The following is a 16,270-nucleotide window of genomic DNA, read 5'->3' as shown; positions in this document are numbered from 1 at the left end:
GGTTAAGAGATTGAAGAGTGATTGCGAAAACACAGCTCTGTGACAGATTTTAAAACAGCCAGCTAGGGAGGCTTACAGAGGACCATGTTTACTAATTTCCTGGTTTTAAAACTTTGGCATTCAACATTTGTCATTAAACAGGACAAGAGATTTGACAGGTAGAAACGCTGATGATTTTCAATCATTTCCTAGCTGCAGAACTGTAGCTCTCTGCTTGGGAAAATTTGGACAGATAAAGCAGAGAGCCACAGATCCATGCGTTGTAAAAACCTTCGATTTAGGTCGCAGATTTTTTTTGTCACTCACTTCAGGTATTATTTCTTATATTTTTAGTTTTCCCAGCTTTATAAATGATACCCCATAATTAATCATACATTTAACTCCTATTTCTAAATGTTTATTTACCTTTCAACGGATCAAGAAGGGCCGTGTGAGGAAGGAGACGTAAAAAAGGGAATCTATTCCACATCCATAGAGAACTTTTAGGACCATTGAAAGGTAAATAAACTATCAATTATTAGAGTCACATGTATAATTAATTATCAGATATCATTCTAAGAGCGTAAAAAAACATAAACTACAAGAAATAATTCCTGAAAGGAGCTAAGAAATTGTCGTTGTAAATCAAAGGTTTTTACAATGCATAGATCTGTAGCTCTTTGCTTTATCTGTCTGATTTTTCTCAAGCAGAGAGCTACAGTTTTGCAGCTACTCACGTTCAATTTTCTTTCAAATCATTAAAAAATTTACCCCTTTGTCAGATTCCACCAGCTCTTTCAGGTACACCAATTTCTCAGTGTACTCATCAAGGTTTTTTTGAGGAGGGCGGCTAAAATTCAAAAAAGTAATGTCTTTAAAGAAATATTTCTTTTTATCAAAATTTGTTCAAATTATATGTATTTCACTGAAATAAATTTCAATCAGTCTTAGCTTAGTTTCAAACCTGACTCGAGACCTCTTCATTTCACTCAGTAAATCTTGCAGAGTTTCTACATACTGAAAAAAATAAAACATTATTGTAATAAAACCTTGTAAGAAAACCCTTTGTGGTACAACTTTAAAATAAAAAAAATCAATGAAGTCTAGTTTCGTTTTAAGGACAGAAGGTACAAACAAAAAATGGTTGCCTGGATTTGTATATATTTTATAAAATAAAAGCTACGCGGTGAAAGTTATTCATTTCACTCATTAAAACATGACTCAAGTTGTTGATTTCATATCTTTTGACAAAAGTTTGTTTGTATTATCTGTCCTTAAACACACCTTTTTTAAGTTAGTAATGGAAACATATGGCAGGTCTGAATAATTTAAGAAAATTCCAGGTATTCACTTACAGAAAACCACATTAACATTTTTTTTGCAATGAAAGTATTAGGTCTTACTTTCTCAAATCTCCACTCTCCAGAATTTCTGTCCTTTGCCATCGTTTCGCACCTACTTAGTAATTTCTTGAAATTTAATTCTGTTCTTGACGCCATGTTGGCAAATTCATGTTGGCAAATTTACAGAGCTTTTGTGGTTTTCATAAACAAAAGAGCGCAACATTGAGTTTTCTGTAGTAGATCGTACGTATAATTTTTTTTAAAACAATTTTTCAGCACTCTGTTCTTATTGTTATTTTTAACATTTGCTTTCTTTAACCTAAACTAATAAAACTGAGAAAAAAATGTTATTTTTTTCTAAACTGGCTATTCTACAAAGCAATTTTGAAAGCCCTATCCAAAACCAACAATCCGGAAGTAGCATGTAGCTATGGAAATTATATACAAAAACTTCCACTTGCCTTGGATCAATGTTTTTTGTTAAAGAGATTTAAACTCAAAGGTAAATTTGAACAATTCCAAAAAAGATAAACATCCAACAGTGTGTGTAGTCATCATTACCTAAATTATGTAATGGTTTAGGAAATATATCGCGTAGCAAATTAATAAATGAAGTGTGATGTTGATAAAAACAACCTCTGAAACATATCTCACAGCTTCTGCAGGCATGTAATATCGTTTTTTGAAAAATGAAAGGGGCTTGGCTTACAAAAGATGCAAACAAGGGGGAGTTGTCCATAACTTTAAGTTCCTATTTGGGGACTGATCCTGCTTTTTTTTTTCTACATACGGATTTTATTTCTAAAGATTGCCAGGAACGCTTTGACCATGTTGACTATACTGCAACAAAACTTGATGATGATGGGAAGGGGGGCTATTTCTTTAATGAACATTTTCAATAATAAATGGTCAGTTTTGGAGAAAAGAACGATACCATGTTCGTGCAGTATGTGAGGGTACATGTTAAACTATGGAATGAGGACTACATGTACAACAATTATTTATACATTTTATTATCTTAATCAATAAGAAGTAAGGAAAGGAACTAGAAATTTTTATGACTTGTTGTTTTAATCCTTCAATTTATCTAATATACATGTATATATTTTTAAAAATTCATAAAAAGAGCATTTAATCAAAACTCAAGAAGCACTTGTAAAACTTGTATTTCAGAATTATGTCACAGTCTGTGGCGGTCCCCTTAACAAATCCCAAAACGGGGTCAGATTTCCTGGCCTCCACCAATTTTAAGGTGGCTCAGGACATGTCTGTCCTTGAGGGATCCATGCAGAGTATCTTCAAGAAAGACTATCCGCCTTACCAACATTATGGTCGCGAAAAGGAGTCCGAGCGACCAAAACTGGCCGAAGTTATGACGAGAGATGACAAGTTCTTCAAGGATAAGGCATCGGAAACCGTTCGAGCGTTTGAATACCGATATCTACCAAAACCAGTTGCTTTAGATGATATTCACCAAAAGCTCCGATCAACTAACTTCAAGATGGATACTGATGTGAGTAAAGTAGATGTCTTTGAGACCATGCATACCTCGTATTTTAAGCCCAAGATTACACCTGCTTACCAACGCGTCGAGCCGGCCACTAGCACCTCTGTCAGTCATATTCCTCAAGGAGATCCCGAGAAAGCAGCAGAACCCTGCTCAGACTATCGCGAAAGGTTTATGGGTCACGATACATCAGTGCACGTCACTCACAGAGCGCCATCTATGCATGAAGGTAATTTTCGTTGCATGTTTCATAGAATGTTTTGTTGTTGAAAGAAGGAAAGTGCTAGTTTTCAAACTTAGATATTTATTTATATATTAAAGGCGGACCGCCCACGGTAAAGGGAGACGATCGCTTGACAAACTTTAACACGTCTCATAATGACCAGTTCCAAGGCAAGTGGGAGAATCCTGTGCAGACTTTACCAGCGGTGTGTTTCTTTTGTATTGATTTTATCCTGTTGATCCGTTTTTAGTATGGTTTCTATCATTCATAAATTAATTTCGATTGCTTTTTGTGTTCTTTAAAAACGTCCTTATTAATTTTGTTCTACCAAACTAAAAACGAAAAATAGATTACATCGTATTTTATGTTATTGAATGATGGATTTTCATTGACCGATATATGAAGATTTCATTTTAAAATGCTTTCAATTTTGTATTGAAATATGCAGGAAAAATCAATAATTTCCAGACAATCAATTATTTGTAATAGAGTAAAGAATTTTTTTCAAGAAAGTTTTCATCAAGTCAAATTTCTGAATATTATTTTTAGCCGTATGGCTACAACATTCCGGTCGGAGATCCGGGCAAGGTCACCATTAATGATACCACCATGCAGGCGACTTTCCCCTTCATTAGCGACAAGAGCGAAACCAAGCCGTACTGCAAATCAGCAGTCAGCGCTTACCTCGGCAAAACTAACTTCAAGGAGAAGGACGGCCATGGCAAATATAACGATTATCTGAGTACAGCCAGTGTTTCCTTCCAGCCAGCATCCACCACGTGTGAGTATTCTCAGTACTGTGATGCTTTCATAAAAATTAAAGCCTTTCTTGAAAAGGGGCTCGGGTTAGGGGCCCATAGCTACACACGCACATGATTCTTATGTATATTTTGGACACAAAAGGAGGTTGATTGGGTCCCCTTTAAATCCACAAGTGATCATTACTTATTAAAAGTACGTGGAATATTGTGTAACTTTTAAATTTTCCCCTTTAATAATACAGTTATTTTATTCCAAAAATTCAGTTGAGAGATACCGACCTGGAAAACATCGAAATCACAGTGACTTCCCAGAGGGTGACCTCGAGGAATCCAGGGTCACTGAAAGGGTCAACATGACGACGTCACGATTTTACCATGGCAACGTAAGTACAAACCACAGATTCCAAATAAATTTGCTTTATTTGAAGTGGGCAACGCAAATGCTGTGAATTGCAACAGTTTCTTATTTCAGATGAAATATATTTATTATAAATAAGTACTGCCAACGTTTAAAACTTTTATATAAAGTTCAAATGTTAATGTGAAAAAAAAAAAACGCTTTGTTATATCTGAATAATCTTGCAGTTAAACCCTTTTAAGACTCGGGTAATGTATACCAAATATTGTCTACAATTATCCAAAATTTCCTTTCCTCTGTAAAAAAAATAATTTCTAATATTATATGTAACTTTAATGAATTAACAAAAATCTAATTTACGGAGCGATACGCAGAAAGATAAATACTAAATTACCTGTAAAATCCATTACATGGTTTTACCTTGAGAAGTATAATTCTGCTATATTTACAAAGGATTTTAAATAAAAAAAAATCAGGCAGCATGGCTCTCTATTTCTAGAACACTTCTAAGTCTATGATTTTATTTTAAACATTTATGTGTTTAACTAATGGTGTTTTCCCCCTGAGTGGCCCAATTCTGGCGTCGTCAGTCTTTCATGTCTTAAAAATGTTTTAAATCAAGATACTAGTATGTGTATTTTATCCTTACAAATGTTTGTCTAATACTGAATTATACATATAATCTTTTACATGTATTTTAAAGCGACCTGAAATATTTTCACATTTCTTTCCTAACCATAATATTTATATTTAAAAATATTCGGTTTTTACTGAACCCTTATGTCCACCTACTTCACCTTTATCTGTTGTTGGTATGTTAGTGTCCTGAGATTTTGTTAATTAATCTTTGTTTTACAGCGACCCACATGTCTGTAAGTATTTCCAACGCAAAGAAACTTAAATCTCTTTAGTAGTTCACTATTAACTGATCATAGCTTTAGGTATGGAACATCTCCTTCAGACAAAGCTATACATATGTTGAAGGATACAGAGTCAGTAGAAATCCTACAGCAATATTCTGTATATACTAGTACCAGCTTTCAGTACAGGAGGAATATACTCTATTTAAGTATTTACATTGTTACAGTGTAGCTCATTTTAGCTAGTACATGTATTTTAATTTATTCCTAGTCAAGGAATCGCTCAATATCAAACTCGTTGAACAAAGTATTTGATATTTCGGTATAGGGATTTGGGAAGAGAATTTTTATATTACTATTAAAATGAAGAAAGAGATAATCTTTATGTGTTTGGTGTTAAAATTAAATATTTTTGTGTTCAATCGTGAAACACAAATAACACTGGAAAACTGTAGGCTACATGTAGCTGCAGAACTGTAGCGTTATGGTTTTATATACATGTATTTGTCTTTGACCATAACAAAGACAAATATATAAAACCATAACGCTACAGATCTGCAGCTAGGCTACATGTAGATAAAGAAGAAAAATATACTGATTCGATAACAAAAGGTTAGGCCTAGTACAATGATTTCTGTGTAGAGAGCATGCGCACCGATTCATATTGAGTGATTCCGACAACTTCCATCGCTCCGACACGTTCAGAACTACTAACTCTATAGTTAGTTTTAAAATTTTAATTATGAAATTTAAGTTTCTTAATCAGTTCAATTTTATTATGTTTATTTTTTCACATTCTGCACATTTACAGCAAGGGTACTTGTGGACAGGGCCGAATATTATTATTTTATTATTATTCTTTATTGCTTAATACATACGTATTATCACATTATTACAAATATAATTAAGAGAAAAAACAGATTGGCATGGTATGGTATGGTATCAATACATGAAAAAGCAGCGCCTAGTTTATTTAATGAAGTCACTTGGTATGGCGCGTCTATACATTAAATATAACAAATTTGACTCACATAATAAATGTAAATAAATATACTGATATAACGATTGGACAAACGAAGAATGGATCACATCTTTTCATTTCTTAACTTAAAAGCTAAATGCAAAAATTTACCTAACTTACACAGCTCAGAAAAATTTTGTACACTCAATAATTGGACTAGTTTGAATGCGGATGGTTTTTTCCAGTAATAACTTTTGATATATTTACTTCTCACGTCCTTGTAAAGGGGACAAATTAAAACAAAATGAAATTCGTCTTCTATGATATTTTTACAAAATTCACAAAATCTAAATTCCTTTACAATATTTCTATGCCTGCCAGTTTCAATTGCAAGGTTATGGGAAGACAATCTTATTCTACTTATTTGTTTTTTTATAAAGATTAGGTATTGACTTTCTTAAATAATATTGCAAGGTTAAATAATCTACAATGTGTCTGTAAAAAATACATTTTGTTGAACAATTAATTTCTGCCATGAGATTTTGTATGAAATTATCTTTTATTCTTTGTTTGATTACAGGAAATTGTTTACAAATCATTTCTTTGTCTTGTTCAAGCCAGATAAATCCGAGTCCATTCTCATAAAGTTTTTGTTTGATATTTACAACCCAATTATCAGAGTGTCTGCCGGAATATTCACATTCATTGAACAAATATTCATAACACATTTTCAAAATACAATTGTCAGTTTTTAACAGCTTGAACCAAAATTTAAAAATGCGAAAAATGCGAACAATTTTCATAGGCAGTCTACCAGTTTCAACATAAATCATGGCAGTATTTGTGCTCCTTCTAACACCTAAAACATATTTAATAAAGTCCAAGTGTACTTTTTCAATATCACTAGCATTGTGTCCCCCCCCCCCCCCATATTTCACAACCGTAATTCAATATGCTTGCAACATAAGTATCAAAAAGTGAAAACATTGTCTCAGTATTTAGACACATTTGGTTGATTTTTGATTTCATCGAAAACATTGCTTTTCTACCCTGGATTGCCAGCTGTTTTTGTGTATTATTAAATTTTCCATTATAATTCAAAAGTACACCGAGATATATAAATTGGTCAACAATTTCAATTGGTTCACCATTTAAATGCCATTTTTCTTCCTTACGTATTTTACCTCCGTTTCTAAAAATAACAATTTTTGTTTTCGATATATTAACAGACAGGTTCCATTTCGTAGAATAATCATATAATGTATTTAGCATTCTTTGAAGTTCATCTATCGATTCTGAAAAAATGACCATATCATCTGCATACATTAAAACAAATAAATTCAATTCTTGTAAATCAACCGGAACATTTCCTTGTTTTAAAAACTCTAATTCAAAGTCGTTTACATATAAAGAAAATAAAATAGGAGACAGAACTTCTCCCTGCAGAAGTCCGTTATTGTTCTTGAATAATTCTGATAGCATTCCTGCATATTTTACACAACATTTCATACTAGAATACATTGACTTGATAATGCCAAGTAATTTCCCCTTAATTCCATACAAACTAAGTTTGTGCCATAATTGTGCGCGTTGAACAGTATCAAATGCTTTTGTATAATCTATAAAACAACAATAAAGCCTATTTTTCTTTCTTAATGATTGATTAATTATTGTATGTAGACAAAATATTGCTTCAGCTGTTCCACGTTTAGGCTGAAATCCAAATTGTGCATCTGAAATAACATACTTTTCATTCGACCATTTTAACAATCTTTGATTTAAAACGGTAGTAAAAAGTTTACAAAATATACACCAATTTCCAAAGACATTTTAATTTTCTTCTAGAACACATTTACTTTACATAATGTATATTCCATATGAAAAAAAATTTGAATTAACACAGAATAAACGTTTAAGATTCTTTATAAAATACTTTTCTTCTACCTAATCCTGGGTGTATATAGGGAAAAGGGGGAGGGGTTCTGTCCACAAACACCCGTGCTTTCCTGTGGTTAAGGGTAAAAGAAAAAAGTAAATAATTTGGTAGAGTAGAAAATTTTTGTAACACAATTTTGTAGCCATAACATTTCATTAAATGTATACCCATCATCTCTCATTGTTTTCGCGTTTTTTCGCGTTTTTTTTCACCATTACAATATAATTTCACTGTTATTGCGTTAATTAACACTGGCATTGTGAATTTTTATCGTTTCAGCCACCCCTAGGATTACACAATCGGATCATCTCTGGAGCAAACCTAAGGACAAAGAGTAACGTTCAGTTCGAGGAGCCTCCTCTGACTAAGACGTTCTATGATACTACCACTCGGAGCACCTTCAAGCCCGCCGATGTTCCGTATACTTACGATCGTACGAAGTTCCACACAGAGACCAACATTCCCATGGATTATTACGACAGTAAGTAATTACGTGTAAATATAAACAGGTATCTGTTTCTTTTGTTTCCAGATTCTGAATAAAATTCCTTCGTTCCGTTTCAGAGAATGAGGTCAAACACACATCGTCGTATATGGACTACAGAGATCCGCGGATAGGAAGAATGAATATCCATAAACCCGCCCTGGAAAATGTAAGGAACTTCGTCTTCATTTCACAATTCACTCCTTTTTTGATAAATCAAATGTTACCTGATTGTCAATACGAGGTAGAGATTTGATGGAAATAAAGATATTTCGTTTGTCTACGATAAATTAACTCATGCATTCCTGATTCTTGGTAAGGGGCGGAATCTATATTTTCGTAAGATATGACCCCTTCCTGGATAGACAATGGAATTTTTTTTAGCAAAATAAACTTAAATTTGTCATTATATATTTCATATATTGCAAGAGTTTTCTATATAGCATTCATAGAAGCAATACAATGATCGTATTCTGTAAATCATGTAATTAGACATCGCTAGGTAAATATTATTATATTATATACATGTAAGTTACGCCCCCTGTTGTTTTAGAAATTAAGATATATCTTAAGGAAAAAATATCAATTAAAGGTTCAGGTACATAATCCTCGTTGATTAATGTCCTCATTGGATTTTCGCGAGTATCCACGTTGAAGTTGAAGTTTTCAAATACCGATTCTTATTTGAGGCTGGCGAGATTAGATATCGTGATTGAGGTCACGGGCACCTGACGTAACTTGTTTTTAGTTTATGAAAAAAAAATTAACCTCATACCTTGTAAAACACAAGTGTATAATAAGGCATGGACCAGGGTTAATTTTTGTAATATAACTGTATAATTAAGAAAAATAAGTTGCGTCTGGTGAATGTGCATGAGATGGCTTCATTAAGGAATTCGCTGTGTTTAATTAATAACTCATTCCAATTTTAGCTGAAGATGTCACACATTCTGCCGCCATTGGGAGGTCCTCAACTCCATAACACGACCCACCAGGTGATGTTTACCCCCAAATCTTCAGAAAAATACGCTTACGACTCCCAAAGACTGCAGAAGAGTTCCGTTCCTCTCGGAACCCTGAAAATCGTGTAAGACGAAATCGTCTGAGAGTTGTCTTTCTTTGTGTACTCTACGCCAGCGTCACTCTGCTTTGTAGAACTTTAAAGAAGAATATATTAGTAATTAAAATTTCCCTCCTCACATTTTTTTATGAACACTTATGCAATATTGCTTTTATTTAGAGTAGAAAAAGCAGATAACTATCAGGAAAGTACACCTTGATCTCAAGGGAAAATTATTATAACATATAAGTTTATAGTATTCTTATCTAATTGAAATCAATGATCGAGAGGTATGAGCAATTTATAAACTTTTCTAAGCTTTCTTTGATAATTTTACAGAGGTGTTAGAGATGAGATTATATCGTGAAACATTAAGTGTTCGTTTGATTTGTATGCTGTAAAAGAACACCTCTTACTTTAATGGTAACATTAGTCAGTATGACTCAAAGGTTCCAATATTGTTATTTATTTAAAATGACTTTTAAATGCTCAATTAAGTATTAAAATCTGCACATCTTGCCAGATTTCTAATATATTTTTTTTTTTGATGTATTAAAATTTTGCAAACATCAGTATTAACATTGGCTTTTCAAATGTGAATGTTTACTTTGTGATATGAGATTTTTTTTATTAGTATTGTATTATTTGTAAGCATAATAGAAACCCTAGCAGTATTATGGAAGGTTGTTTTTTGTGCATAAATATGTTATGTGTGTTTGTTATCTACATGCCATTGAAATGTTTTTTTTTTTTTGTTATGATTGTGGAACGACTTCCCAGTGCTATATTATCTTCACTTGAATTTAAAAAAATATCAATGATAATACAGATTGAAACCTCCACAAATAAGCTGCCTTTTTTTGGCTTGTAATTTGTTTTGTTTTTTTTTTTCCTTAAATTTTGGTTAGTGCTGTCAATTGTTTCTTGTTCATATGAGTGTTACCTTTACAAATGTCCACTTTTAAATTGATTAAAAAATACTATTTTAAAAGCAATTTTCAATTTTTGTTTCGTAAAGATTTCCTCCGTATAGTATTGCGATATAGCGGAGTTTTCCTAGGAAAAATTGCAGTCTTTGCTTTGAACCCAAAAGTTAAAGAATACTGTGTACAAGGATGTCTCACTGACATTAATACGAACGCTGAATTCCAGACCGGTATAATATTTTTTTGGAAACGTCTTTAAAAGTCTATAACGCGACCAAAGTTGGTGAATTAAAACTGGATTTCATCATAGACGACATGTACCACTAGAATTGATGTATAACCACAAAATGCCAGCTAGTTGTAATAATAGGAGGTGTACAGATTTGTGATATTGCCCATAGACCTGCTCAGCAGGTGCTAGGTGTCCGACGACGACGTCATACATATACAGGTTGCTAGTCAGGATACCCCCAAAAGAGACGTGACACTTGTTAAATTTGCCAAGGTGTAATGATGCACCGGTACTCTAAGTGACTGACATAAATAAATATCTATTTTATCGTCTACTTTGTGGTCTCGTGCCATTTTACATGCTATCTTTTTGTCGCGTAGAAAAAGTTTATAAACAAAAGGTACACACATTGCGCATAAGTTCAAATAAAATCGACCGTGCTAGACTGAAACCCAAACAAGACATATCTCAAACAGCGTTTTAGACGAATCTTTTATCTCATAGTAGATGTACTTCCACTGGTTTAACAAACTACGAATCTGATCAAAATTACTTCTGTTTTCTGACATGAAAAATTATTAGTTGTCGTATATCTCGGTGAAAATAAAACGACAAGGGTAATTATTAGTAGTGTTCCAGCATCACTTTTGCCACGGAGCTAAACATAGACTGCGATCTTCACAGGTCCAGTGTTTTCTGTCATTTCTGATGCAAAAAAGCGGAATTGACATTTATGTGATCGTCTGCTGTCGATGTTTGAATTCAATCAGAAATTGACACGAGAAAAGAAAGATGGCGGAGGAGATCCGAAGAATATTTACAATATCGGTGATATAAAAATGTCAGAATGCAAATTGTTGATAGAAAAAGAAACTCTGATGGACTTGCAGTCTTCAGTTAAATCTAATAACGTTAAAAGTACGAGGATAGGTATAAGATAAACTCCGAACATCTGTATACTTATAAAACAAATATACTAACAAAGTTAACCAAACTCTTTCTGTGGCAATATTTGTTTTTAACTTTATTTTTTCGGGGGTGTATACTTTTTGCCCTTTCCGTCGGTTTGTCCGCAAAAACTTTAGCCTTGTCCATAACTTTGTGAATGGGTAGGGCTATGGCTTTCATATTTCACAGGTGTATTCCTTGTGATAAGACCTTTCTTTTGGTACAATCAAATTTGACTTCGTGACCTTGACCTTGGAGTATGACCCACTTTTACCCGAAAAATCTTAAGCCATAGCCATAATTTTGAATAGTTGGGCTAGGGCTTTCATTCTTCACATGTGTGTTCACTGCAAAAAGACCTTTCATTGCGTGTAGAAATATTTGACCTTTTGAACTTTAACCTTAACTACATCTTTTGAACCGTTAGTAATAAGGCTTTCATATTTTACAGGCTTCAGGATCATGAAACATATTAAGCTTAAATCGAAATCTTTATTTAATTATAAAATGTTGTAGAAGTCAAGCAGACCAAAATTAAAATATTTTCCACTATTATTTCACAGAGGTGTTGTTATCTGCAAATATAGAAATAAATACCATATTGATAAACATTTTAAAGGCTTTTGAAAATTTGACTTAAGTATAAGTTTGTTTCATGATCCTTAGGCCAGGTCTGTTCCTTGTGACAAGACCTTACTTTGAATATCAACAATTTTGACCTTGACCTGAGTGATGGCCCACTTAAATTAACTTTAACCTTGGTCATAACTTTTGAATCGTTAGTTCGAGGGCTTCTATATTCATTAGATGTATTCCTTCTGAGAATATCATCCTTCTGGTATCAACAATTTTGACCTTGACATTTGAGTTTACCTTGCAATCCTCACCATGAGCTGCCATACGGGGGCATCAGTGTTTCTAACGCATCTTCTTTCCTCAAAGTATACAGGTTGTTTGTTCAAAGTTGTTCTATGAAAGTCACACGTATAAATCTCGGTCTCAAGACATGAAACCTCTCAAGGCTTTCGTCATAGAGAGGACTCAGACATATAGTTTCGAATAAAATATGAATTAAAACTTAGAAATCAATTATTGAACAGGCAGCAGAGATTCTTTATTAATCGGCAATGCTTATCTAAAATACTTTCTGCTTTCTGATATTTTCAATTGAAGTCAATTCAACGATAAGCATCAAACAGGAAGTATTTGTATCTTTCTGTATGCAGATACGTCATCTAAATGAGAATTCAAACTGATGGGTGAAATTTATAACAAATAGTTTTTATCCTACAAGAAATAAGTATGAGTGCGACTGAACTAAACGACAAACGTCAAGACAGAGGATGCCTTGGCTTCCTCTGTTTATACAGTAAAATCTCAGTATTACCTGACTGTCCTGCATATAGTATTTATGACCCCTTATAGATTCACTACGCAATATGACATTTCTAATCCAATACAATTTACTAACAAATAAGTTAATGTGGCAGGACTTTCAATAGTTTCGTTCAAAGTTAATAAAATCGCAATTTTATTTACTTGACCTTATTTGCAGATATAACCTATCTTTGGATCGTATTTCGACTGATATATTTTATATTAGTTGTTTAAATCTAGCCATTTTTTACACTAATTTTGACGGATTACTTCTTTTAACCGATCGTGCAGAAGGTACAAGTGGGTGTAACCGGTCGGCAAGGGATGCCCTATCCTCCCGGGCACCTGACCCCACCTCTGGTCTTTCCTGGGGGTCCGTTTTGTGCCCTGACTTGAATTGTAAGCAGGACTTAAATGAGATCGATCAATTTTGTTATCTTCACATTTTTCATTTCATTTACTTTTATATGGGGGGTGGTTATACTGGACAGGAAACCTTGCTAAGTTTTCACAAAGTCCTAAAACACTATGATATTTTACTTAAATTTAATTGCCTTTAGTTAATGAAGACAAACAGAAACAAAGTTTTCAAATGCATTAGGTTGAAACTATTTTAAACCGTAAACAATCTGTGGTTAGTCTCCCTAATCCGCTAACAATTTACAATCCTTTTAAGTTTAATTCCGACGCAATTAGAGGAGGAATGAAGCTGCTTTTGCCAAGAAGGGTCGGACGGGCTTGCACGATTGAGCGAACTTCAAAATCGTCTTCATATCATATTACAAAAACATAAAGCTATAAACTGAAATCAAAGATAATTTAGCGCTTGTCTTCATAAAAAGTTCTAATTTCTCGGATTTGTTTTCAGGATCCCAACACTTAAGATGGTTACAAAAATGAAGGGTAGCATCGAGGTTATCATGCGGCTGATAAATATGGAGGGATGAATGCTGAAGCACAGAGAAGTGAAATTAATATTATCCTGCTTTTCAAGGATGACGTCATTTTGTCAAAATTCTTTGTAATGCATATTTCTCCTTTGTGACAAAATAAAATTCAACAAGTTTTATAATGTTAATAGAAAATTTATCAAAATAAACTTCGTGTTTTTTTTTGTTTTTTTTAAATTGGTGTAACCTAATGTCCATATCCTGTGTTTGGTAGATTAGCGTTAATTGTGACTTTGAGTGTTGCAAAGCTAACACTAAATTCATCCAGGACTATCATAAGGATCAGGACCAGGCGACAAACAGCAATAATTTCCCATTGATAGACAGAAATAAATTCTCTTGAAATTAATTAAAGACCAATTTATCTTGAAAACCAATCATGGACCAATCGATGCCCTAGGTCACGATTACGCTTAATTCTATCGGAGTGTCCATGTAGATTTAAAGTTTGACTTTAACAAAGAGTATCAAGGAGCGATAATACAAAGGCTGTGTGTCAATATTTGCACATCAGTTGTGTTCAGTTTTATTGGTTAAAAGAAATTTGTTATTGGAATGATTGTGGAGAATTTAATAATATTGTTCCGGTGCGATTTGATCGTATGAACACGCTATAAAGAAAACTCAAAGGGACAGCACTCTTTCAAGTCAGTCACCTGCCAGGAATTAAATACATCCCCTTAATACTGAATAAATGAGTTTGGTTAAAAAATACGAGGTCATCGAGGTGTGCATATATTTATTCTGAAAGCACTGAATTGTAATTATTTCTATTTGACTTCCAGTGTGTCATAACAAGGACAGTTGTGCTTACAAACTGAGCAAGCCTTCTGAGAGTATTCGCAATATAAGGCCCATACCGGCATGGTTCCCGTTAAAATAAAAAATACCATTTTCCCGTAAAAATCATTGAAGTACAACAAAATGCAAACTTTTCAAGGTAAACTCACCAAAAAAGGTCCAAAATCTGTGAGTGTTTCGGGAATAAAAAATGCGTAAAACCTTAAAAAAAAAAATGAAAAGGTCATTATTCCGTCAAAATCATTGAAACGGAACGAAATGCAAATTTGACTTATCAAGATACACCCATTGCACTTACATGTACCAAAAATTATCTCAATATCTGAAGCATTTAGGAAAACGCGCGGATAACTACTGGAGAGGGAGAAACTGACAGAAGACGGAGGGACAGCTAGACGGACAGTCGAGGGCAAAGTATCAGTATTTATATGCAAGTAATATATTTACATAATAAGGGCGCAAGAATTGCTATCAGTATATAATTTCATACACGATAGTACCTTTACAAGATATGCCAGTGCCGTCTTCACTATCGATTCTCCAGACAATACAACAATTATACAAGCATTTTACGCCTATTGAAGCCTAGCAGTTATCAGGAGTAGATAATTCTGTCATTTTCATCACATAGATCAAATAAATGCCCGTAAACTTTAACATCCAAATAATAAAACTTATTTTCTGTTTCGGCACTTAACAAGTATATTGAGGGATTTTCGGCCCCCGATTAATCTTTGCGATAACAATTGGGAAAATCTATTTTTGACTTCAGAGTTAGAAGACAGATGTTCCAAAACATGCCCAAATAACAAGTGCAACTTGTTGCGTCTGAATTCAACTCTAAAGACACGAGAAATTAAGCTGCTAAATGTACGTGCGTTGGCATAAGTAAAATAATGGTAGCACGTGCATTTTTTCCGATTTCCATCATTTTTCATTCAGTTGCAGTTTGATAAAAAACCTCGCTGTCTAAGGTTTCCTACAAAATGACAGCATATCATGTGCAATGGTTCATGTTTGATTTGTTATTTTTTCATTTCTTTCGTTGACGCGAACACCATCTTATCTAGAAATTTGGAGATTCTCTTTATTTGTTCTGTGATTTTTTCCCGGGATAACTTTTTAAATACAATTAAAAGCTCTAATATCTCCCCGGATAATTCGACAAAGTATGCCACTCGAACAATGTAGACCTGCCTGGTGAAAGAAAGGCCATTTCATGGACAGCAGAAATAACAAACTATTCGTACCCTGAAGGTTAAAATTCAATTCTTTACGAGTCATTATGTATATTGAAGCTTAACTTGTAAACAAATGAAAAAGGGATAAAAGGCTGGCTTGGAGGACTGTCCACTGAAGTGAAAGAAAGGATTTGGAGGCGCTTTGAACAGTCTAAAAATGATTAAACTGTTTCCGGACATTCAGAAAAAGGTGTACAAGAAACTCTAAAAATTGAGATTCTTTTAAGCTTGTAAAAATAATATAAGCACATGTAAAGCTGAAATCGGAATCTTTGGGTGCCGTGAATGATTGCCAAGGCGATGCGCTAAGAAATGCCTGACAT

General features: G+C 33.6%; 1 protein-coding gene and 1 long non-coding RNA gene across 2 annotated transcripts; one reads left to right on the top strand and one right to left on the bottom strand.

Annotated features, from left to right (window-relative positions):
* Positions 1-748: 748 nt before the first annotated feature.
* On the bottom strand, positions 749-1,488 carry LOC134264755 (uncharacterized). The gene is made up of 3 exons (XR_009991609.1): positions 1,383-1,488; positions 944-996; positions 749-829 (listed from the first exon to the last, which is right to left on the bottom strand). It is a non-coding gene; the product is annotated as an uncharacterized LOC134264755 (long non-coding RNA).
* A 252-nt stretch (positions 1,489-1,740) lies between these two features.
* LOC134264754 (stabilizer of axonemal microtubules 5-like) lies at positions 1,741-10,422 on the top strand. The gene is made up of 8 exons (XM_062747038.1): positions 1,741-1,824; positions 2,496-3,058; positions 3,151-3,257; positions 3,602-3,833; positions 4,078-4,196; positions 8,208-8,409; positions 8,493-8,581; positions 9,345-10,422. Exons 2-8 carry the CDS (start codon positions 2,500-2,502, stop codon positions 9,501-9,503), a joined length of 1,467 nt encoding a protein of 488 aa, XP_062603022.1. The 5' UTR covers positions 1,741-1,824; positions 2,496-2,499; the 3' UTR covers positions 9,504-10,422.
* Positions 10,423-16,270: the final 5,848 nt, after the last annotated feature.

This window comes from Saccostrea cucullata, unplaced genomic scaffold (assembly GCF_032062105.1).
Source record: "Saccostrea cucullata isolate Sc308-1 unplaced genomic scaffold, CSIRO_AGI_Scuc_v1 ctg2155, whole genome shotgun sequence".
Taxonomy (NCBI): Eukaryota; Metazoa; Mollusca; class Bivalvia; order Ostreida; family Ostreidae; genus Saccostrea; species Saccostrea cuccullata.
The sequence above is the reverse complement of the archived record's forward strand: the minus strand, read 5'-3'. Positions and strand labels throughout refer to the sequence as shown.

What these genes read in the sequence shown, in the direction of transcription:
- LOC134264754 (XM_062747038.1), top strand. Translation starts at nt 2,500, where the DNA reads ATGTCACAGTCTGTGGCGGTCCCCTTAACAAATCCCAAAACGGGGTCA. An exon ending in CCAGCCAGCATCCACCACGT is followed by an intron (nt 3,834 to 4,077) that starts GTGAGTATTCTC and finishes CCAAAAATTCAG; the next exon opens with TTGAGAGATACCGACCTGGA. An exon ending in ATAAACCCGCCCTGGAAAAT is followed by an intron (nt 8,582 to 9,344) that starts GTAAGGAACTTC and finishes TTCCAATTTTAG; the next exon opens with CTGAAGATGTCACACATTCT.